This window comes from Bombyx mandarina, chromosome 23 (assembly GCF_030267445.1).
Source record: "Bombyx mandarina strain Sakado chromosome 23, ASM3026744v2".
Taxonomy (NCBI): Eukaryota; Metazoa; Arthropoda; class Insecta; order Lepidoptera; family Bombycidae; genus Bombyx; species Bombyx mandarina.
The window spans coordinates 9998984-10024632 of record NC_143229.1 but is presented as its reverse complement, the minus strand read 5'-3'; the positions used below and the strand labels follow the sequence as shown (position 1 = coordinate 10024632).

Below are 25649 nucleotides of genomic sequence, written 5' to 3'. Positions count from 1 at the left end.
ATATAATACAATGGAGATTACGACCGGTTCCAGTTGTCACTTAACACCAGGTGGGTCATGAGCCCGTTCACCCAACTAAGAAACGAATTAAAAATATATATATATTTCCCATCCCCATAATTATATGTTGATTTTTTTCTATTACCTAAGTTAAAAATGTGTCATGTTAATTTATATTAAAATATAAGTGTGTCGATCACTGTCGGTATAGTCGTGATTCCCACGATCTTTTCATTCAATCACACTTTGGAGCCAGCTGTGAAAGCACATTCTCATGTCTGTTCGATTCACAAATAAATATATATGTAAGTATATACTTTTTCGTGTAAAACTCCGTTTGTACAGATACCGGAAATCGTTTTTGTTTACAATTTCCTGTACGTTCAGAAAACTGACCGTAATGAAAAATAGAAGTGTTTGACTTTGTTGGTCCGGCCATTATGTCAACACGAATTCTTTAATCGCCGCACATAACTTGTGGAAACTGTTTGATAAATGTACACGTGTCATCATTACCGAATGTGATCTACGTCTCTCATTAGCTCCCTCCAAATAAGATATCAACGGGTGATTAAGTGGCAGAGCGACGGTGATTATTTTATTGCATTCCGACGTTAATAAACAAGCTATCGATTAATGTTTCCATTCTAAACAGTATTGTCGTGCAACGGTAATCTCTCGGTTGATTCTAACTTCGAACGTTTAACGGGTTACGCTGTTAAAATGTCATTAACAACGAGCCGCGAAAAGCATAGGAGTCATTTTTTTTGGGAAAGTTGCACATATCTTACGACGACGAATGAAATTAAGATATTCTTTATAGATTTGGTCCGCTTTACGGTCCCATACAGATTGAAAATTAATGGATAATGATTCAGGTTCACGTATTAAATGGCTTGTTAATATATATTTTTTCGGATTTTTTAATGAAGCTTTTGGGGACAAAGAAATTGATAGTTTAATTTCGTTGTTTTCGTTAGTGCGTCGTTAGTGTCACCGGTTGGCTCTCGGCGATGCAAATTAAGACGTTCGGGCGGAATTCACTGTTTGATTTATCACCTTACAATGCAACAGTATCGGCCGAAGGTATTTCCTCTTGTGAATTATTACGATGTTTTGTAATAAACAAAATTTAACAAAAAATTTAAAAATATGTTTTAGCTATACATATTTGTTTTCTTTTTAAAAAAAAGAATACATTAATTTGGACGAGCATTTGTAATATGAACCGTGATGAAAAATTTGCTCAATTTTATATTGGCCAATGATTTCATAGGTATGGAATCTTGTGTCTTATTGATCTAAGTTCAGTGTACATTTGATGCGGATATAACAGTTTACGATCTAAACATCTTTGTATTTTGTTCTCTAGATTGGTTTTTATCATTTGAATAACGTAAGATTTTATACATACGACATCTATCATTTAATTGTTTTCGTATGGACATGTGAAAAACATAACATAACACTCATTTATCAGTCGCTGTCAGCTAATTTTTAACAACCGCCTGTGTTGATTAAACAACGTCGTCACATAATAATTAATTAATTATCGAATGTATAATACGTCCAATAATTAATTAACGAATGTATAATAGCGACATTAATTTATTATTTAATGCTTTCTCATTTTATTACTCCATTTAGAAGTGAATATTTAGTATGTTATGTAATATAGTTACAACTATAAATCATAGATACTAGTAAAAGTAAAATAACACGTGATACGTTATAGCATAGTAATTTAAACGATATAAAAATAACTACCTCTGTTTTTCTTATTCAGAATGTGTTATGTTTATAATTTACATAATAAAGTATGTTTTTAAAACAATTTTAAAATATTGAATCCATTGTAGGTTGTTTAAGACAGAAGAACGTATGAAAATATCTTAAAATGCTTTGGTAGTAAGATAATGATCTGAAAATAAATGTATTTTATATTTATAATGAAATATACATAATGATTTAATCCCGGACGTTTTCGAGTGAAATATTATTGAAGCATACAGACCTTAACATAACGCTATTGCGATAACACAGTTAAAAGGTACAAATATAAAATAAAATCACATAAAATTTTGACGACTTGACATGTTAAATTTTATCTTGCAAAAGTCTATTGAAATCATTTTCTACCTATACGATGTTAAGGGTCATCTGGAATATGAGTGCACTTCGGTTTAGTGATTGAACAATTTGCCTCTATAATATGTATTTTAAATTGTCGTCGTCTTCAAGAACTCGTTTTCGCGGGCACAATTGAAATAAAATCACACGAGTCTTCTCTATTAAAAAAAATGGTTTATTTATTTTTTGCCTCTAGAGACCTTTCTTTAGCATTTGAGTAATGATATTAATCGAATCAATTAATCGGAGCAAGTGTTTTTTAAAAGTTAATGTGGAATATTATCGGAATGAAAGTTTGTTTTAATCTTATGTGTGAAGTAGTAACAGATTACATTACTAATATTAATGTAATCTGTTATTATTATTATAAAAATCTGAACAGTTTGCTCGCGTTGCTCTACGTTAGTCGGTTTGGAGAAAACAATTTTAATAAAGTGCCTAGACTCTCAGCCTGTAAGCACCTGCACTAGGGAATATAATATGCCACAGGGTTAGCAATGTTGCTTAATTAATTTAAAGGAAGTTTTAGTTTTTGTTATTTTACCTGTGTTCCTTTGAACATTAGATTACGATATACTAGTATTTTCAACTTACGTGGTTCGGTAGCGAACGCCGAGTACTTTTTTTTTTGGACTGGGTGCCCTGCCCTACCTCTTACGAGGTTCGCGCGTCTAGGGGGCGCGCGGGATATGTACGCGTTGGAATTTAGGGTCCTACCCACTAAACGACTCCCCTTGCACTCTCTCACCCGACGTCCGATCTCCGTCCGGGGTCAGAAGCCAGGCAGAATAAGGGAGTTCTTGCGGTCTACACTACACTACAAGTAGACCGCTCGGACTATGCCGTGCTTGTTCCGGGATACCCCGCTGGGTCATATCCAGCCTGCCGATAGCAGTGCAATCCTCACCGTGGACCACCGCCGCTGACCCGTCCCATCCTCCTGTTGCCAACGCGCTAGAGTGACGGTAACGTGCGGCGCAACCTCGACGCCCTCCTCACAGCTGCCAAATCTCTCTCATGGAAGAACTCTCAGGGAAGCTCTCCCATTCCGCCGCCTCTTTCTGCGAGATGATGGACTCGCAAAATCGTAGTCACGACGGTCGGTAGGGAAAGCTTCGGTCCTATTGTCGTGACAAGGATGCGGCGCCGCTCCGCGAAAGTTGGAAGGAAGTGTTCCGTAAGCACCTTGGACAGTATTTCAATCTTTCTAAGATTTGGTTTGAAAGTTTCGTTAGATCTTTTCACTATTCACTATGATAGCCCTAGCGCGCCAAGTAATTAAGAGGTGTGCCGACACGCCCGATCACTGATGTGCTGTCAACAAGCAAGTCTAGCCTTCTATTGATTTTGTTATAATACAGATTGGGAGGTAGGCACTGTAGGCAGGTACCATTTGCTTATTTATTTCGGCCGCGAAGCATTTTGTATTTCAACTTGTTTACGGTTTATAACATACAATCGTGAGTTCGACCTCTTGTCTCAAGGTGGGTGTCGGCATTGTCATTGGAATATCTATGGGCTCAGTTAAAAACTCAAAACCACATGAACCGTGAGCTCTTACGCGGACGTATTAAAAAAAGTCAACATAACTATTTTGCGTTTTCGATGTCCATTAAATCATCTTGTGCAATTTTAAAATGCATGTCTTATTTACATCGTCCGATCTGACCTGTTGTATGTTCTCAGTACTGTGTACTTTTTTAACGTGATCTGGGACGTACCGTTTTTGTAATAATAAATGCTTGTTGTACTCGTGTACGTGTTATTTTGAATATATTTGTTTGTGCGACTGCACACGAATGATGTTGTACAATTATATTCACCGGGCGGGCTCTCTGACAATATAAGGTATTGTTGCTAATCCTGAATTTCCAAGAATTTTATGCACACGATCCTCGGTCACAGATGAAAGTAGAAACTGTAGATATGACATTTCTAGGATTTATAATGATAAACAGAGAGAGAATAACGTTCTGTAGCTAAAATTTAAATAAACCTTTTTTTTTAATTCATGTTATTGTATATATAACATTTTCTTTATAATTGCAACAAATAAAAAGATAGGTCACTTGAAGTTTAATTTTATAGCCTAGGCACATCTATATTGTTTAGTTGTTGAAGCCGGCGCCGCCGAAGCGTTTCTCACGAATTTCGCGGCGCGCGCGGCGCCTACGCGTGGGCGGTTTATCTTAAGCCGCCATCGCTCGTCTCGCAGTGCGCACTCATCGAAACACCTGTACCACCTCATTATCCTTACATCGCTGCCAAGTCATAAGCTGCCGAGTACTGCATGATACAACTGAATCGTGTTTTCATGGAAAGTGACGACCACCCTTAACATCCTGGTGCATTTAAATAGAGAGTGTGGCGTTTAAGAACGCACCTTTTTATGATGCATAAGCCGGAACGCACGAGAGGTGGAAAAAAGAAGATAGTCTGTGACACGGGACCTTTTTACCACCAAAAAATATATAAGACGAAAAAATATATATGCGTATAATTTAGAACTGTGTGTAAGCCGCTGCAACAATAAAACTCCTATTGTTACATCTGTGATGTTAATTACGAGTGATCCAAAAACAAGTTTTTCCCGCGAAATAACTCGCGGACTCCCTCAACAGTTTTTGGCTAGTCTTGGCCTAATACAATGTAATGCATTTAGTCGTATGGACTTTAGTTCAGTTATGTAATTTAAATCTAAGCCGCAAAACACTAAATAATTTATAAAACAAAAAGTTATGTTTCACTGTTCCGAGGCATAAAGGCGCCATCGATACGCCTACAGCAATACAACATTGCAATAACATCTTCGCTTTACTTTAAAATGTCTGGTCGGAGTAGACATCGTATTTCAAGAGTCGTGTACAGATTCATCTGGTCGTGCTTATTCATAAGAATGTTCTCAAGTGACATTAAAACTCATTGTGTGATGTTTTCGTATGGAGTCTTATTGTCGACTGATATCGGGTTTAATATTATGCTGAATTTATTGCATTTATTTTTCAGATTTTTTATTTGTCTTTTAAATAAATATTCGTCATTGAATTTATCTCAAAGATATTGTTTTTCACCAATTCTATTCTTTCTTTTTCTCCACCTAATCCCGCTAGGTGAGCTAATTTTTCTCTTCCATTCTCTTCTATCAGTCGTCATCTCAATACTCACTCTTCTCTCTCTCACATATTCTTCATTTACACACTCCACCCATGTCTTCTTCGGTCGACCTCTTCCCCCTCTACATTGCATTACCATTTCCATACATCTCCTAGTCACATGCATCTTCTCTCTACGCATCACATGTCCATACCACGCTAACCGTCCGCTCTTTAATTTGTTGATTACCGGGGCTACTTTCACGCTTCCTCACTTCTATTGTGTCTTCTGTTCTATTGTTTCACCAATTCTATTGTGCCTGCAATATTATATATGTATATGATAAAAATACAGCACTCAAAATAGTAACCAAAACAATCCTGATACACGAATATGAAATATAGCGACACACTGGCGCCGATGGTGAAAATAATTTGAATCGTGTTTTATCGATTTCGAATTTAACTGTTGTTTATTGCACTTAAATAATACAAATGTTATGAGAAGTAAGCAGCGCGTTTCAGTTGCTCAACCCATCGGACTATTTGCATTGACAACGTTCTCTTGAAATCGCTGTAGATTATAAACATAATCCCGTGTTGCTGAATGGCTATTCGCGTCTGTATGAATATAAAATAACCGGATATAAAAGCGATCCTTTAGACCTTTGTGGATCGTACAATGTGTATAATTTAGATCGATCTGTTTTCTTATCGCTACCGATTTGTGTACGATATATTATAGTAAAATTTATCGCTCAATCAACACCGACCTTTTACGATTTCGCGCCATAGTTGATTGGATTTCTTCATAATTACATCTTTTGACATGTACGCGTCAAGTTTCGTACTTCGCAGGCCGGCAGGGCATGGGATCGTGGGAGCACCGTATAATCAGTTTTCCTGGCTGTCTTGTTTCGATGCGAAACCATGGAAATATAACACACATAGAAGAGTCGGTACTTGTAAATAAACCGTTATATTGTTAAAGTCCTTATGAGCTTTTTGACGTATGTATGCCTGTGTTATTTGCAGGTAATTCAATAAAACATTTCGAGTTTAAAACGTTACGAATAAGGCGCACGATGAACACTGGGTTGTCCAATTTCGCTTACACGTCAGTATATGTCATGTTCAAATGACTTATATTTCGATTATTAAAGCTGAGATATTATTCTGATAACGCCCATTAAATGTTTTTGTATGCTTGTTAACGAATTTCTGGGAACTTAAAATTTTCATTTCAATTATAGCTTACGCAAGCTAACGAAGGCATGGATGTTCGTGTTCTTAAACAAGCTAAATACTCGTAAAGTTAGTTTCTTATAAACAATGGTTTTATATTTGTTAGCGATTTAGATTATCTATATTGGAATTATTTATAACGAATGAATAAAAGTCCTGCGTATCCTGAAACCTCGGGCTATCCTTAAGATAGGCGATGATACTGTAGCTCCGCTAGCTTTTGTATGTTTTAGGTAAGACAGTGTTCAATTGATGGGTTAAATTCAAGTATTGATGCCCAATTTGAACTTATTTTTACATATTATTTGGGCTAAATTCCGGAGACCTTTAACCTCGAATGTGAATTACTCTTACCGGGTTTTTTTTTTTGCTAAGCAATTATAAAGTAACGTTTCTGACAATACAAGACAGAGGGACAATAAAGTGTTTTTTCTGGACTTGAAAGCCAAACGAGCTGGCGATCTATTTGGTACTAAGCGCTAACCAAAGATCATCGCACCATAAAAGCAGCAAATCTTAATCACCTGAAGCGTTTGAAAAAGAACCTTTCGAATCGTGAAGTAAAATCGCTTCGCGGTAAAAATACGTAGGATAAAATTTAGTCGCAAGTCAATTTCTCCTGGTGAGTATGCAGCAATTCTTTATAGAATTTGCCGAGCAGTCAATAGACTGAAATGGTTTATTGTTTGCGACCTAACACATGCTACTTTGATTACGATTATTAGTAGTGTTTAATGAATCGTTTGCATGTTTCTAAATCTGGTCTGGTATTGTAAACTATTTACTCTGTTTGGGAAGGGAAGAAATCAAAATTAGAAACAACAGAAAAATAATTCTTACAACACAACTTCAAAACGAATTCATATAACAAGTTCATAAAAACGTGAACTCAAAAATCTGATACGTACAGAATTTACTTCTCGTAATCTGGTATTGAAATACTCATAACGAGTTTCACTGGGGTTACTTACTGAGGGTATCGTGGAAGCTCATCACGCCACCCAGCTTGTTCTGAATCGAAATTCGGCCGGTGGTCGCAATTAGGCGCGATAAATGCCCCGACATTCGATACATCGGCTTTTCGATTAATCGGTCGAATTGAAAATGAAATCCGATTTTAATAGGCCCTACTCTTTTTGGTCGTTTAAGTAACACCTCTCGCTTTATTTCGAGATTATCTTAGCTTGTTTTCAAAGTAATTTACATAATAGAATCGATTAATCTTACCTCAATCAATATTTTATGAAGTTTGGATCGTTTTTATAAGAAATATGTGCGAATAATTAAACATTAAGGAAATTGATAAACTACTAGATACTTAATGAACAAATCTCATATCTGTTTATTTCCATATAACTAACCCGTATATTTGTTAACACGATTGATCTATAAATTACTGAAATCGTTTTTTGGTATGTTGACAATGGCCCGCATTTGTAAGAACCAGCTACATATCAATTATTTTGACACCAATAACTATTAGGTCGTTTACCAATTACTTTGTGTTAAGTTTTATGACTTATTTTTTAATATGTTTTCACGACAGCATTTTAATGCGATTTTTTTCATAACTTTATATTTATGGGATTCAATATTAAAATTAGAAACATTTCAAGTTTACCATGAACAATAGGTACTTCATTATAATTGGACGGGTGCATCTGTTTCATTTGACAGACACAATGCCACAAATATGTACATTACATCAAGTATCACGTTTCTGAGTGACAAACTCCACCTTTTTATAATATCTTACGGCAGTCGATCTAAACGTTAGAAGAAAGAGAACGAGCTATTATAAACAATAAGAAAACTTTTGGGCATTACAAGGCGACAAAACTATAATATCTGTACGAAACAATGGGAACAATAGTTGCCCTCTGTCAATTATGCGATCATTAACATTGGAATAAACTACGTAACGGATCAGATCGTCGGTCCTCGAAAAACAACACGATGACAACGCACCGCGGTACTCTCATGACGAAATAAATACAAACAAAAATAAATCTTATGTCAAAAGGGAAGACATCCAATTTTAACGATAGTCCCGTGAATGATCGTGCATATTTAAAAACGTCGAAACAGTTACCCTATAAATGATTTATAGACTGCGGCGGCGCCTTCTTCATTTTTGTCACTTGACTATGTGGCGAAGTATCTGCATAATTAATAATCGTAGTCAGTTATCATATTCAAATGTCTGTGGGCATTAATTTACTATTTAATGAACATTAAATGATATAGGTGTTTTATAATCGCGTTCTTTTCTGTTGTGATTTAACAACACGAAAGACAAATTTATATTTTAATTTTACTCTACAAATATAATGCTACTATTCTGTCACTGGTGAAAGCTGCTGAAGATAAGCTACATAACAAATCCATGTTCGAAACCCTATAAATTCAATTCGAATTAGTTTCCAGAACATTTTCGTTTGATATTTGATACTGCGACAAACTGTGACTCATTGTGATAGGGTTAATTCTTCGGAATATTTAAATAAGTCGATTATAGTATTTAAATTTATGATATAAATATAGACCATATTTATAAGCTTTGTATAAAAACCAAACAAGCCATAAAGCTTAATTCGACACACTTATAACTTAATTTTTTTTTCAATATTTGCTGGGATCACATCATAATTTTGCATATCTCGATCGCTATCGTATGAATACTAAAAACGTTTCTGCCAATTAATTTTGTTTCGTAGTCAGTAGCCGCAAGACATATAATGATTTAACGTGCTCAAAGGTCGTATTTGCGATAATTTTAAACTCGCATTTGTTTAAAAATGATGGAGGTGTCTGAAGGTGGTATTCGTTTTGTCGACACGCGATCTCGCGATAAGTCCCAAGCTTGCCACTTGTAATTTGATGGGAGGTCCCTTTAAAGTCTCAGTTTCATTAAATTTTTTTTGGTCTTTAATCTCGTTGAATTGCATAAGAAATTGATTTAAATTCCTTTGGTATTGGGTTAGTAATTAATTGTGTCAATAGTTAAAATAAACATTCTTGCCATAAAATGAACAATAACATTCCTTGATTATTATTTTTTATTACGGCCTGATGGTGAGTGGTTACCGTCGCTCATGGACGTCAGCAATGCCAGGGGCAACCAAGCCGCTGCCTACCGTTTAATACTCTCCACAAGCCTCGTTTGAAGAAAGACATGTCATAGCGCTCGGGAAACACCGTGGAGGGGAGCTCATTCCATAGCCGGATGGTACGTGACAAAAAAGATCTCTGGAAACGCACTGTGAACCTGTGTGCACTGTGTGTGAACGTAGTGGCTCCAGATAGTATGGATGAACTCTACTTCGGTGGCGGGAGATGCGATGGTAAAAACGAGACGTTGGTATTATCTCGAACAATTCCTCAGAGCACTCCTGCTGCTCAGAGCAAATTTGATAGAATAAGTAATAGACGACATTGAAACCCTGTAGCTTTTAACCATATACGAGAGATGCATTTTTTATACCTCCGTAGCTTGGCCATATAGTTTTTGGAATTTGGGTTTTATTTATTTTTTGTACTTATTATTTATTTTGAATATTTTCACTAGTTCTAGTAAGCACGAGAAAAAAGCAAAATTCGTTCTAGTGGTAACAGATACATGTCAAAACTTTGCCAGCCATGTTTTTCAATCCTCTGGTGTTTTCAAATGTGGGTACATCGTAAAAATGACACACATTTATTGCATTGTACGACACATGTAAGTAATGCCTTGTCGTGTTGTATGGGTTTTGTCAGCATGCAATCAATGATTTATTTAACTTCATTGTTGATAATTTTATTAACGACGGTCGCGTGAACGAATGCTAATTGCTATCGTTATGTGAGGCGGTCGATGAAAACCTTGACGAAGTCGTAAGTGGGGTATTTTTGTTAACTCCACGTAGTGATACATTATTAAGTTTGATTAAGCAATATCAAAATGCTTAGTAGTGTGTATATTGATTTTGGATAGCAGGTTAAAGAAATTAGGATCATTAAGAACAGAGTAAAGAAAAAAGCGAAAGCATTACGTTGACAATGTTAAGTAAAATTCTTTAATAAATATACAATAATATTATTTGAATAAAACAATAATGTTGAGATTCATTGTTTTGTTGGCGTTATTCAAAAGTCCTGCGAGGTCGGTGCTGTACTGTAGGTGCGTGCAGATTCCACTTGTGATTGAGAGTTACGATTGTCATTAATATCGTAATGGACTCGATTTATGGCCGAGGATCATCCCATTGGTTTTATTGTTGAACTCGTGCTGTATTTATTTGATCCTGCTTACATATCCGAATTATCGGAGTCTATGTTGTTGATCAATTTGTGTTTTACTTTTGAAATTCACAATGACAAAGTCGTTGATGTTTATAGTACAGTTGTACAATGATAAGCTGAAGAGTTCATTGGTTGATTTCAACTGATGTTACTGATTGATTTGATGTTAATTTTGCGGTATTTTAATTTTGCGGATTAATTTTGCGGTATTTTAATTTTGCGGATTTTGCGGTAGGCAGCGGCTTGGCTCTGCCCTTGGCATTACTGAAGTCCATGGGCGACGGTAACCACTCACCATCAGGTGGGCCGTATGCTCGTCTGCCTACAAGGGCAATAAAAAATCAAATAAAAAAAAACATGTGCAGACGAAGCTCACGGGGCCTGGTTAGGATAATTAATAAAATAAATTCGATTAAAATAAATTAGTTAATTGAGTAGTTAACTAGATTTCTAAACTTAGTAGCGACTATAGCTCAACGTACCATTTGCATATCATTTCGATTAATAGCTGGACAAAGCTTTTGTCATTAAAATTCTCAACTGTAAAATGATCTAAAATATAGAGTAAAAATATCAGTATTGAAACATTGTGTCTCTTGTATTGTGAATTCTTTGCCTGTTTTGATTCTAGTTATAGCTGCTGCGTGGCAGTTATGGACTTTGGTTAGCAGGGTTAGCTAGGAGGGTCCGTGGCTTTTACTTCATTTCCACTACATGAATATGTTTGGTTGTCCAACAAAATTGGTTGGCTTTGGTAGTCATTGTAACTTCTTCTAACCCACTTTGACTATGAATTCTTTTTTGTTTTTAAAAATGAACTGGAATGGAAATCCTCATTGTTGTATGTCACCGCAGAGCAATAAGTTTCTTAAATGTGGGAGTTATTTTTGACGAACTCGAACGTATTACTTTGTGTAGCACCGCATTTTTAACATTGATTTCGCGGTTCAAATAAGATCTTTTGTCCCGGTCTCCGTTTTATTTGTTACGCCGCCGCGTCGTTGTAATGTTAATTGAAAATCGCGGTGAACCCTCTCGTTCCCCACGGTGTTCTAATGTACTGGTCGAATGACTAACCATGTCGTGGAAATTTTACGTGGCAAATCTGTGCTTCACCGTATCACTTCAATCATCGACCTCACGTCCTAAGGTGAGACACGGAGTTCATGTCTTTGTGGCCTCTGGTACACTAGGCCGAGATTTCGTTCGCCCATCTAGAGCGAAAATAATTATGCGGTCCATATCAGTCAATTAATTGTATACGTATCTCTTATGAACGCTCTGTATTTGTTATGTATTCGTGTTAAGGTATTAGCGTTACCTCACAAGTTTATTTAAATAAATTCTTTCTTAATTTATTAAGGCCACCAGCGTATCCAAATTGAAAATTAACCCCACTTAGAGACGCCTCCTGGCGCTTCATATTTTTGCTTTTTTTCACATCGTGTCAACACCCGTCGATAAATTATTGCCACTCGAACAACGAACCTATTATTATGGTACCTGACATTTTGTATTAAGAATTTTGAGCGAAAAGGAAAATTTCACCCAAAATTTTGGCCTGCGGTGCAACAGGAATTGGTTTTTGAGATTTATGTTGTGTACGTACGAAACGATTTTGTTGTAGATTCTAACGTCTACTTTTTGTGTTGCTCCTAAAGTTCACAAATATGTCTAATAATGTATGCTACCTTCAAATATAAACGTAAATAGAAATAAATTAAGATGGTTTACTAAATTTGACATTCAGTTATATGGTGTTAGTGTAAAAGTGGATCCCGTCAGGTGGCCCTTGAACACAAAGTTCATTGGCACCGGTCAGGTGGGGCCAGCGAATGATTGATCTACTCCCTTATCATTGTGCTGTCGCCTACATGCGGCTTTCTCAAAGACATCATTGTGTATGACCAGAGACGCGTGTGCCGTTGGCAATATACCTTCTGTAATATTAACTAATTAATCATTTATTTTATCATATTTTATTTGTTTCAGAGTCAACAAGTTCAAAAATCACAGGTGAAAAAAATGTAAGTGAATCTGAGATTTTATTTATTTTAAAATCGTTCCCTATACTGACTTGTTTGGACTGCGTAAAGCGGACATTCTCGATTTTTTTGTATATTCTTTGATTGATTTTTTATAATCTTATTAAAATGCTAAGATAATCTAAATACGTAAATGATTTTATTCGGGAATTTTGTGCCAGACTGTAGACAGTTTGTCGTCAGATTCAACCGCCCGCACCTTTTACGAAATATTAGTAGTATTTTAAAATGCGAGGCGCTAGTCACGTCACAAGACTAAAGACATCTTCGATGATGATTTTTATTTGAACTATGACAATTCGGAAATGTCAGTGTATGGTTTCAAATATGTTTCATATGGACTGCTGAATACACTATATATGTACACAGTGTATTTCACAATTTATTCAGATTTAGTTAAAACAAATAACTGGAAAGGAAAAAAAAATCAATTCAGAGATTATACGAAAAACTCCACCCATAGAAGAAATTCTCACCCTCAGAATCACATCATGGACATAAATTGTCTTATTAAATAGTTTTATGTGTTTAGACTTTAAATTAACATGTGAAAAATCGATTGTATTTATTTCATTATTTTAGTTATGCTAATTATTTTTGAAACAGTAAACACGCTGGCGCCGCGTCTGATTTAGAAAGTTCTAGTTTTATTTAAACTGTTCTGTTGAAAGACGGTTTTCCCATAGCTATTTGTTTAACGCCAACGGGTACACTGTTTTCTGTAATTGGATACAGTTTTTACACCTACGTTCTGAATTTAGGCAGTATAAAAGTTGGGCACGTGATTTGGATTAGGTGTTTATTGCCACGTTTTATTATGTTTTAAAAGATCTCTTTTAATTTAATTTGTGCTTTTTAAATATTTTGTCCCTTTAGATTTATTACGACTTCATTATTTTTCTTTCCTAGATGGGACATTCCGGCGCTTCTAGAGGCGATACCCAAACTCGGTGCAGTCATAGATTTGACAAATACCGATAAATATTATAAACCTGAGGTAAGTGTTCGACTTGGAAATGTTATTGTGTTAAGTTCTGGCTTTATAAAATTTACGAGTATTGCGTAGTATTAGTGTGCTAGCAATGTGCGAAACAGTCACAGATCGTGAATGTCGACTCAAAGTATGAACATTCCTTCTTAGGTTATTGTTGGCGTAATGAAAGGTATGTGAGCCCGTAGCTATGTTTGTGTGTAATACACTGACAATACGGAATGGTCCTCCTCCGCTTTGGGTCAAATATGGTTTCTTACGTTGCTCACGAATGAAAAAGTTTGGCATAACGGGTTCACTGGTTTTAAGAAAAGTACCATGTCGGGTCACAAGTCTGAGAAATTAACGTTGCGATTGTTTTTGTCTGCTAAGTTCAGTCCAATCCAGATTTAATATTAAATAACATGACAACAATAATTTATAATTTTGTAATAGCTATATCGCCTGACTTGAACCGCAAAACGTTTGCTGTCGGACTAACAATGTTTTTCCTTTTCGGTACTGCTTTGGTAGTTCACACATACTTAGGTACACTAGGTCTCATAGTTGCTAATCTTTACGGACTAGTATTGAATTTTATCTGGTGGGCTGTCAACTACTTATTTATATTTATCTCTTATATTGGTAATTAATAGTATCCGCTAGGTTTTTTGTAAAAAAAAAACTTCCACTTACACTACATTCATGCGGATAACATTACCCCATTTGAAACACAAAATTAAAATCATGCTCTCAATGTTTTATAAAACCGTAATATGTCATTTGACAGCCCATTTGACATTCGATTACCACAACCCATAAGGGATCCGAAAGTAAATGTTACCAACGTTTTAAACCATGACTTTAAAGTCTGATTTAAAAAGAATAAATTCATGAACGTATGGTTTCGGGAAATAGAACCATAGTCACCAGCAGTGAAGGTAGTAATCTTCGGGAATCATGAAGCCAGATGAGGTTAGGCAGGGATCACCACCAAACCGCAACAACAAGGGGTTGGGATTTTTCATTATCTAAAAATCGGATAGGCTAATATCATGTACGTACTTGAGATCTATTGGAATCTTCGTGACATTTAGATTAAGAGAAGATTTAGATTTATATGTCGACCTTCGCATAATTCAACTGGTAACTAATAGAGAAGAGTTGAAGAAAGATTCCTTTTTAAACCACCAAATTTTGTACTTTTATATTAGAAAAAATTGACATTGCCAACCCTAGTTATGCAAAATTAACATGTCAGAACTAAGCGTAACAATAGTTAGCTCGATGTTTGTTATAATATTTAAAAAAATAGCATTTCCGCTTACTGTTACGAACAAAATGGTTAAAGTAAGAAGATTTGAAAGAAACTAATGATTACAGGCTTAGTCGAGTGAGAATTGGATTGATTGCTCGAGTTTGACGAATTTAGTGTATCATTGGACTGAGAGTTATTGTATATTTCATTGCATGATTCCTTATTCTTTTTTTATATCCTTGGTGCTAATATTATTTATTTAATTCATGCTTACAAATATTGTTACAGGATGTAAAGGCTGCAGGTATTTTACATAAAAAAATCATAATGCCCGGTCGAATTTTGCCACCCGAAAACAAAGTGAAAGAGTAAGTTTATTATTTTATTAACGTAAAATATATAATATAACATCGAACAAATTTTGTTAGAAAAATCGTGCGATCAAAGCAATTGAATTGACCGTTGCTAAACAAAAATTCAAGCTAATAAAACATTTAAATTTTGGAATGTTAACAAGACTGAGCTTGTAGTATCAACCTACAGACACACTAAACATTATTTGATTTATCGACCGTATAATTACTGAAAGGAGACGGCTTTAACAAGTTTACACCCCCTTATACGGTGTCGCGTAAATCAGAAACCGAACAGCTATCTATCAACCAAGCGTGTTATCGTTTTGCATTCGCGGCGGATTTTAATTTGAAGCGTCGAATTGGCGCCATTCGTAGGCCGAATATGGGTAATGTTATAAATCTACGCGGTGGATGCGTGGGAGGCCGCGGCGCGCGCCTTAGTGCCGCGGCTGCTTCGACCGGTGCCACTAGGTACCTATTCTTGTATTCAATTGAACTTGGTCACATCCAGCGCTCGTGTCGACGGCGGCGTCTGCCTCCCACGCGTCACGATGCCTTTCGGAATTTGAAAGGTATTTGTCGCTGCTCCGATGCGTGTCGTCTCACGTCCAACAGCTGTCCCTTTGACTAAAACAAACTTTTTATTAGATCGTAAATTTTATGCTAATGAACAGTTTAATAATACTAATACCATTCGTACTCATCGACTGTAAATAAACAGAGCTCTTAAGCAGATCAATATTTCAGTGAGTTTACAATAGAAATGGTAGGGTATTGCGAAATCGATAAAATCCTAATCTAGTGCGCCAATCTAGCATTCTGTAGGTTTTCGTAGCGTAGCTTACTGTTATTATTTTTAGAATGAAGCATTTAGCAGTAGCAGCACATTTTGTGAGTTCGGACGGATAAAGAAGTCCTGTCCATTTCTTCCGCGAAACATTTATGTGTTTTTGTTTTAAAAGACAGGACGGCCATCATTCAGAAGTACATAATGTCTTTTGCGAAAAAAGGGCATTAGTTTTTATTAAACCAGATCGTTTGAAACCCCTGGGTCTACGGTCGGTTCTCTCTGTTTTGTGTGTTTCATAGGGAGTGTTCTGAGTAATTATTTGAGATAATGCTATCATCTCGTTTTGATCATCGCACTATGTTACTGCATCATTGGATAAGAATTCATCCTTATGGTAATGTTACCTAAAACCCCGGCGTCCATTCAGAGTCGGTCCGACTATGGACTTCCCAAACTACTATATTTTTTCAGCGCTATGACATCTCCTTCCTTAAATCCGGTTTGTGGAGAGTATTCAGCGACAACCAACTTAGCTTTGCCTCTGGCATTGCTGACGCTCATGAGTGGTGGTAAACACTCACAACTAGGTGGACCATATGTTAATGTTCTTGGAATATATTTTTAGGAAATTGTTTTTTTTATAATTTTCGTACACGGGTGGGTATCTTCAAACTCAATTTTTGATGCTGATGAGAAAAAGAGCTTACGTCTCAGTTGTTATTAAGTGGTGGCGGTGGTGGTGACATCGGCGAACTATGCATAGACAAGCTGCTGCCGTCAAAATACAAACACAAATTAGACACTGGATTTTAGTTTCTGGACATGTACATTTTCTTTACATAAATAGAGTCAGTTACGTATTTAGAGCTTCTGTCTTTGTGTTATATCACAATGTAAGTCTTTCTTCGTAGCTTCCAGCTTTTTTTTCAATTTTTCTACGAAAATCACCCCATTTTTGCTATCTTCGGTGCCAATTAATAATTAGTACACATACTTTTCAAATTTCATCAAGTGTATTCGAGTTAAACTGTTGTGGCATACCCGCAGAGTCAGAATTGATGAAATTATTAAGGTCTTAAAGCAGCTGGCCAAGGAACCCTAAAAATAATGAGAACGTCAACGTTCCACAAACTGTTTGAACAGAAATGATTTGAAGCTGGCTTCAACTGAAAGATTATCTCGCTCATTTGTCTGGTCTTTTGTTGGGCGCTGCGCCCCGTCGTCGACATAAATAACCATCGGTATTTCTCAGATAGTTCGCTCCTGTTATCGAACGAGAGGGTCTCGCATCTGTTTGTCAGTTAAGGTTAGACAAAATGTGCCACCCGTGCTGTTACATCGAAACAAACGATGCCTTAATGATAGGTCTGTGATTAATAATTTGAGTTCTGTGATTAAAAAAAAAACAATTTTAGTATACTAATTTTCTTTTGTACGCCATAGATTGTAAAAAACTGAATCAAACTATGTTATTTTTATGATAATTTTTTTTAATATGTCAATCAATGTGATTTAAAAGACCGCATATGTATGTAAATGGACTACACGGTAAGAATTGTCGTTAAAGACCTGACCTTTTCGAAACCGGACCGAGCTGATCAATCGCAAGATCGTTATGATGCTCGCGTGCCTCGTCTCCTCGTTCATTTATCACGGCTAGTATTTTTACTTGTTTCACATGTCCACTGTCGACAATCATGTCGTCATTACAAACCTGCTCGTGTACATATCACCCCGTCTATAAATCGTGGACATCGCCGGTGGTACGATTTGTACGAAACGACAGTTTTCCACGTTATTCTAAAGGATTTCGATAGTTAATTTTTTGTTGACTATGCGCTTGTTTAATCGCGGCTCGAGTTTGTAATACGAGTGAAAATTAAGAATGATCTAAGTACTACCGGTTAAAGTCATCGCTTGGTCCAATATTGATACATCGGATTCTATGTCATGTACACATGTTAAATCCGCTTTTAAGCTTTTTTCGTCTTTGTTTTTTGTTTGTGATTATATTAGCGCATGATTGAGACTTATAACGAGACAATTTGACATCGTATTAAGTCATTTCTTATTTTTGGGTGGTTCACTCACGTTGTATCAATTTATTATTTTAATTTGCGAAGCTTTTACATGCGAAACTAAATGTCATATAATCATAGACATTGTTTACATATATCGTTTGTTAATATGCAATGTAAACTTTAATACAGAGAATGTTACTAATATACACCTTTACCAATAATTCGTGTGTTTGAAGAAAACTAGTTTTAATGATTCAAAATTCAAAAAATAAAGGAGTGTTACTTTACGAGCCGTGAAGCTGTTTTATCGCACTGTAGGTGTTAAAAGTAAGTTATCACGTTGTTGACTGTTTGTCTAGTAAGAGTCCAGCGTAAATCAGAGTAAGTAAGATAGGAGACTTCCGAGCGTGATAACAAACACATAAATATGGCCACCGCCGGCCATTGTCAAAATTTAGTAACTTAGCTGGTCTCCCGTGTTTGAAGATATATTCTTTTTGTTAGTTTCAACTAAAAACTCTTAACTAATAATTTTGTTTTGGCGATTGATTAGCCCTCGGAACAATTACGCTTTTAAATGTAATTGACTTATCTGATGCATACGGTGTGGTAGTACAGTTTATATGCGGTTATGTTAACGTCTAACAATGGAACTGTCAAAATTGTTAGAGATGTCAATATAGTTTTTCGTTTTAGCTTAATACACAGTTACGTTCAACTTAAATATTTATTATTAAATCTTTTTTTACTGATTTTGTGTCGTGAATCTGTACCAGTTTTATGTGTAAAACAATCGTTATTTCGGGTAGTTTACTGGTGGTAGGACCTCTTGTGAGTCTGCACAGGTAGGTACCACCACCCCGCCTATTTCTGCCGTGAAGCAGTAAGGCATTTCGATTTGAAGGGTGGGGCAGCCATTGTAACTATACTGATGCCTTAGAACTTATATCTCAAGCTGGGTGGCGCATTTACGTTGTAGATGTCTATGGGCTCGAGAAACCACTTAACATCAGGTGGGCTGTGAGCTCGTTCACCCACCTAAGCAATAAAAAATAATAGTAATAAGACTTTTCCTTTAAATTTCAAGATGGGAGACGTGACGTCATTCTATTGGTATTATAAGGTTCCGGTAATGGCTTATTCGAAAGCTGCAAGATAAAAAATAATCTGATCTCGATGATGAAAAGAGTTGTCGAATTCCTATAATGCCTATCATGATAATAATAACACTTATTACTTGTTGTTACAACATTTCATTGAACATAATGACCGATATAAATGTCGACAATGTTATATTTTCTTATATTACAGTGTACGTATATAATTTCTTGTTTTCGGACCACACAGGCATTGGTAATTGAGACATCTCCCCCTCACAGGTATTATTACGTCTAGTTGTTCTATCATTATGCCTACTTCAGTCGGCGTTGTGATGTTGAAACGCGGATCGATTTCGATTAATAGTTTATGAAATTTAGTACATGATTGCTTTTATTCTTGTACTCTTTTTCGATTGTAAATAACTTTGTAATTTGATAACAGTTTTAATTAACGCAGAGTAAAGAATTGTTGGTGTTAAGTGGTGGTATGTTTACAAATCGTTTAGGGTACTGTAATCCCAAAACGCGACGGTCGTTGCTACTATCCTGCTTATTTCAACCAGAAGCAGTCGAGCGTTCTGGTTTGATGTATAGTACTGCTGTTTCATAATGTATCTGAGATTTCGACCTCATATCTCAAGGTGGGTGGCGGCATTCAATGTCTAAGGGCGCCCCGTAATCACTTTAAACTAAGTGATCCGTGATCTCGTTCACTGATCTATGCAATAAAGGTATATTTTTATTGATTATTTTATTTTTATTTATTCCCGTTGAATGTTCAACTGATGATTCTATCTGTTAATTCGTTTTGATGTCATTACAACGAAATATTACGACTAATCGAGTCATCATCGGGGATAATTGAAATACGCGGAACAAAATGTTTATAGCAGCGTTTAAAATTACACTTTCTAGGTTATGAGTGTACAAATTAACAGTATTAATTGTAATGTTACTCATGCTGCTAATTATTAAAGCTAGTTTAAAATACGGATTACGAGTTTTATGACGTGTCATTGGCGCCAATGATGATGATTGTTTAAATTTTCCTGGACACGTAATGAGTAACTTATCGATGCTACCTCTTGTTATTTCCGAGATTTTGATCATTCGTACGTCCAATGTAAAACGTCTTCTATTAATGGGCATCCCTAACTTTTTCATAGTATAATACGTAAACTTGATCTAAATTGCATTTGAATTTTCTTTACCGTAGCTTACAAAGTTGAGGAGAATAAACAATCATGAGGCTCTTAGGCCTTTTCTTTGCCGAATTTCGACTAATACATTTTGCTAAATATTTTTATTTAGATTTAGATTAGACTGTTGACAAATAGATAGTTTTATTACTTTTTGAATTATCCAAATAAATGTATTTCCAAACATTTACACAAAATATCTAATTTTAATAACCTAAAAGTACATATTATTATCCGCAACGCGCTTCGTCAGATTATAGAAATAGAGTTATCAGCAACATGCTTCGTCAAATAAAGACTAAACAGTAAAGAGATGTTGAATTTAAAACAAAAATCAGACACCATTAGTTATTTAAGGCTTCATTTGGTATCACTAAACAATGTTTGTACAAAATATAAACCGCAGTTTTGATTACTCGTATCTTGCGGTCGTACTTCAAATATTGCGTCCGTTTTGTATGCGTAATGATCTTTTATGGGTCGCTAAGCTATTTTCGTTTCAAGACAAATCGCAACACTGAATTTGCTAACATTAAATTTTAATGAGCTGTTATAAGCACGAACGATTTTAACGTTATTGTTATGGCGGTGGGAACAACTAGACCACAAAGGAAGCTGTAATCCTGGCACATAACCGTAACAATTGTCTAGTTTGAAACACGATATTGATGATTCACTTTGAATGCTTAAAACAGTTTTTTTTTTTTATTTCGATTTAAAACTTATAGGCTCTATAGTTTTTTATAGAATACAAGTGTTTCCAACACAAAATGTAAATTAAGAATTTATATTCTTTCAATCTAAATTCCTCATAATTAAGCATATATAAAGAAATGCTTTTTTTTGTCTATCCCCTTGAAATATGAGTTCATAGTCTCAATTTTATTGTGTCAAAGATGTCTCACCCCTCAAACCGGTACTTGCTTTGTCGCCGAAATAGGTAGGATGGTATTACCTTCCTGTGCGGGCCCACAATACGCCCTACCACCAGTAATTATGCCTATTTATAAATTTTGAGGGTTTATTGAAACTATTCAACGAAACTCACAGCGAAGGGTGGCCCTGATTCCTTTGTTTTAAAATGAGCAATAATCTATATATTAATACGTGAAGCAGAAACTTTGTACCCCTTTTTACGAAAATTGCGCGGATGGAGGAGTATGAAATTTATAGATAATATAGTGAAGGAGTGCAGAATGCTAATTTTTTTTAAATTATACATAAAAAATCATTAAATCAATAAAGAGAACGTTACACACACTACCATTTATTTGACACAACGCATTTACACACAGATATACTCTGTATTTATTGTCAAACTTTTGGTTTTGTTGAAAGTCTGTGGTCAAATTGAGAATAGAATAATACTTAATGTTTGTCTTTAATATTATTTGTCCATAGTATAGTCTTGGCGAAAACTGTGATCATAGAAGTATGATAATAGTCTATAACAATAGAATCATAATAGTTACAAACTTATAATTTCAATTAAATTTTTACTGGTGGTAGGACCTCTTGAGAGTCCGCGCAGGTAGGTACCACCATCCTGCTTATTTCTGCCGTGAAGCAATAATGCGTTTCGGTTTGAAGGGTAGGGTAGCCGTTGTAACTATACCTGAGACCTTAGAACTTATGTCTCAAGGTGGGTGGCGCATTTACGCACCCATCTAAGCCATAAAAAAATTAATAATAATTAAAGTCGAATTTTGAATACCGGGGGACCACTAGTAATAATAATTGTGCGTTGTTAGTATAAAGACTAAATTACTAAATTGTTGTAACCGGTACAAAACTAGAAAATCGTTGTCGATTATTCTTGATAAGCATCAGTGAGCAATGTGAAATTTTCATGAACGAAGCTTCTTATAAACTACTTTAATTGTTTTATAAGATGTGCCGACTCGATTATTGGAATCCACAACATGACGATACTTTGTTTGTCCGTGCCATCCAATGGAATAAATGCACAATTCGATGTAATCGCAACGCATAATTTATTTTAACAACAACGAATAAAAGTTGTTTTGCATTCAAGTTTCTGTTTGCGTAAGCACCATAAAGAAGTGCAGCTGAAATCGTAGTACATGAGTCAGAATTGTTATGGTTCTTATGTAATGGCCGTCCTGGACACATGGCCCATGGGACAGGCTATAACATTATTATTTGAACGACTCATTTGAATATATGCCGCGGCTTTTATGATACGTTAGAAATGTTTTTGTTTTTAAATGTTTGCTAATCTAATATTCTCATTGCAATCGCTACCGTATGTATATTTAATGGATAGAACTTGATTTTGTTTTTTTTTATGGGATATAAGTTAATGGTGCTTAAAATACTTATTTGTCATTCATGTCGATGTAATCAGTGCGATTTTTTTTTTATTATATTAGAAAGTTTTGTAATACATATTATACAATTAAATTTTTTTGTGAACATTTCCAGTATCGATGTATGAATTGTAGTACTATGTATGTAGCATTTATAAAAACGCTCATGGTTTGGAAACTTTTTATCGTATCTGTACATAATTTTGATAATGGAATGGAATGGAAAATGGAACCTTTGGATAAATTAAATATTTTTGTCCTTAATACATAGTTGCTATGCTGTGAATATCGCTAATCAAATGAAGGGCATTGATTTAATGTAACTACTCGAGCGTGACCTCGTTCATTGATGGGCCTATAACACAAAATCTTCTCTGAAGTGTCTCTGAAGTTTCATCATAATCAGATGAATGATTTAGACAGAGGATTACAGTATTTCCTGTAGTAACTTTTTTTATTGCCCTTGTATGCAGACGAGCATGCGGCCCACCTGATGGTGAGTGGTTACCGTTGCCCATGGACTTCAGCAATTTACCATTTAAAGTACATTTTTTCAAACAACCCTTAATTTACCATTTAAAGTACATTTTTTTAAACAACCTTCCTTAGTGGCTGTTTACGACATAAAATACCTCAACTGCCAAAATTTCAAGATTGTACCCTCAGTGACCAGTGTTGATGAATCAATCGCTGAGTCAGTCAAGACAAGTAATTGTAAATGTATAGAGATGTTCAAATTTCTATAGTCATCGTGAAAGTTGTTCTTGCATATATATGAAAATAGGAAAAGTCTAGGAAAATTAGCACCGGGACTAAAATCGGATCACAGCGCAATTTTATACTTAAATATTTTTGAACTCCCTTCCTTAGTTTTACTTTCTTTTAATGAAACACGATCATATCTTTAGCATGACTTCAAAAGTGTTTATAAGTTTAAGACGAACGGCAAATCTACTAGATTACTAAGTATGTATCTAAAATCTCTACGAAAATAAACGTCTATAGACTCATTTCAAAACTGCTGAAAACAAATCTAGCTATTTTTCTCAAACTTTCCCGACGTAAACATCACAATGAATAATTTCTTACATTCGTTATGATTGAATGAGTCTAGTCGTGACAATGGATTATTGGTGGACATTCGGTATCTATTGATGTAATTTATGTTGTTATTATTTATATTATTTGCTGATGTAATATTATGTCGCTGTTGTTATTCTAAGTAGGCACACTGATAACTATGACTAACTATCATACAAGACTACATGTACCTAATATTTTAAATTTTGTTGTCCTTATTCAGGTCAGATATTAAGGAAACTAATTTCAAGGAAACTAAATGTCGTCGTGGCTTAAAAGATAAGACGTACGGTACATTCGTATCGAGCGATGTAACGGTGTTCGAATCCCGCAATCGGGTACCAATTTTTCTAATGAAATACGTACTTAACAAATGTTCACGATTGACTTCCACGGTGAAGGAATAACATCTTGTGAGTCCGCACGGGTAGGTACCACCACCCTGCCTATTTCTGCGGTGAAGCAGTAATGTGTTTCGGTTTGAAGGGTGGGGCAGTCGTTGTAACTATACTGAGACCTTAGAACTTATATCTCAAGGTGGGCGGCGCATTTATTTACGTCGTAGATGTCTATGGACTCCAGTAACCACCTAACACCAGGTGGGCTGTAAGCTCGTCCATCCATATAAGCAAAAAAAAACTCGGAAAGAGCCGTGGAGGCAATTTTTTCAGAGTCGTATGCTGTGATAAAAATAGTTTCTGAAAATGCACTTTGAATGTATTGAATTCTTGTAATTATTGAATATAACAACAAAATTAGGTATCTACTGAGATCGAGTCCCGCTTGGACTTTGAACCAACCATTGTCAACTACTAATTTCTGTTGCAAAGCAATTCTCTCTTTTTTATTGTCGTGTAGGCAGGCGATCATATACGGTCCACCTGATGGTGAGTGGTTACCGTCGCCCATGGACTTCAGCAATGCCAGGGGCAGAGCCAAGCCGCTGCCTACCGTTTAATACTCTCCACAAGCCTCGTTTGAAGAAAGACATGTCATAGCGCTCGGGAAACACTTTCGGTTTGAAGGACGTGAGTGGTGTGTGCATCTTCAGTCGGCATTAATTTTGTGAAGTCTATGGGCTATTGAACGTCTACTCATCTATAACACAGATAAAATGAGCTGTATTAAAATTTAAATAAAATAATACCTGCTGAGTAAATGGTAATCAAATAGTACTCTTAATGATCATGGACGGAAATTACAAGGTGTTGTTATTGCTTTAGTTCAATGTACTCTTAATTTTCATTATATTGATCAGAGAGACAGTTGAGATTTTGTATAAAAATATGGAAATTAAATTTGTGCGGTTGTTGAAATAAAATTCAAACTTGATGATTACACGTGTATAGACGTCATCTTAAACTTAAAAGTGTGTTTATATGTATTTATATGTAAGTCTGAAATAGCATTGTGTCTACTTATTAATATTTTAAAGTATTTCAGCTTTCTCATTTTTTTGTTCGTAAATATTCCTATTTAACCAGCGAATCCCGCATACGTTTTTTTATTGCTTAGATGGGTGGACGAGCTCACAGCCCACCTGGTGTTAAGTGGTTAGCCCATAGACATCACCAACGTAGATGCGCCACCCACCTTGAGATATAAGTTCGAAGGTCTCAGTATAGTTACAACGGCTACCCCACCCTTCAAACCGAAACGCATTACTGCTTCACGGAAGAAATAGGCAGGGCGGTGGTACCTAACCGTGCGGACTCACAAGAGGTCCTACCACCAGTAATTACGCAAATTATA

At 35.6% G+C, this 25649-nt stretch overlaps 1 protein-coding gene across 2 annotated transcripts in view; it reads left to right on the top strand.

The window, feature by feature from the left end:
• The window catches only part of Ptp-h (protein tyrosine phosphatase), a 61810-nt gene that overhangs the window by 20659 nt on the left and 15502 nt on the right, over positions 1-25649 (top strand). For both annotated transcript variants that reach the window (XM_089737236.1, XM_089737235.1), the window contains 3 exons: positions 12741-12775; positions 13703-13790; positions 15310-15389. In XM_089737236.1, coding sequence (XP_089593362.1) covers positions 12741-12775; positions 13703-13790; positions 15310-15389 — 203 coding nt within the window. The remainder of the gene's footprint in view (positions 1-12740; positions 12776-13702; positions 13791-15309; positions 15390-25649) is intronic.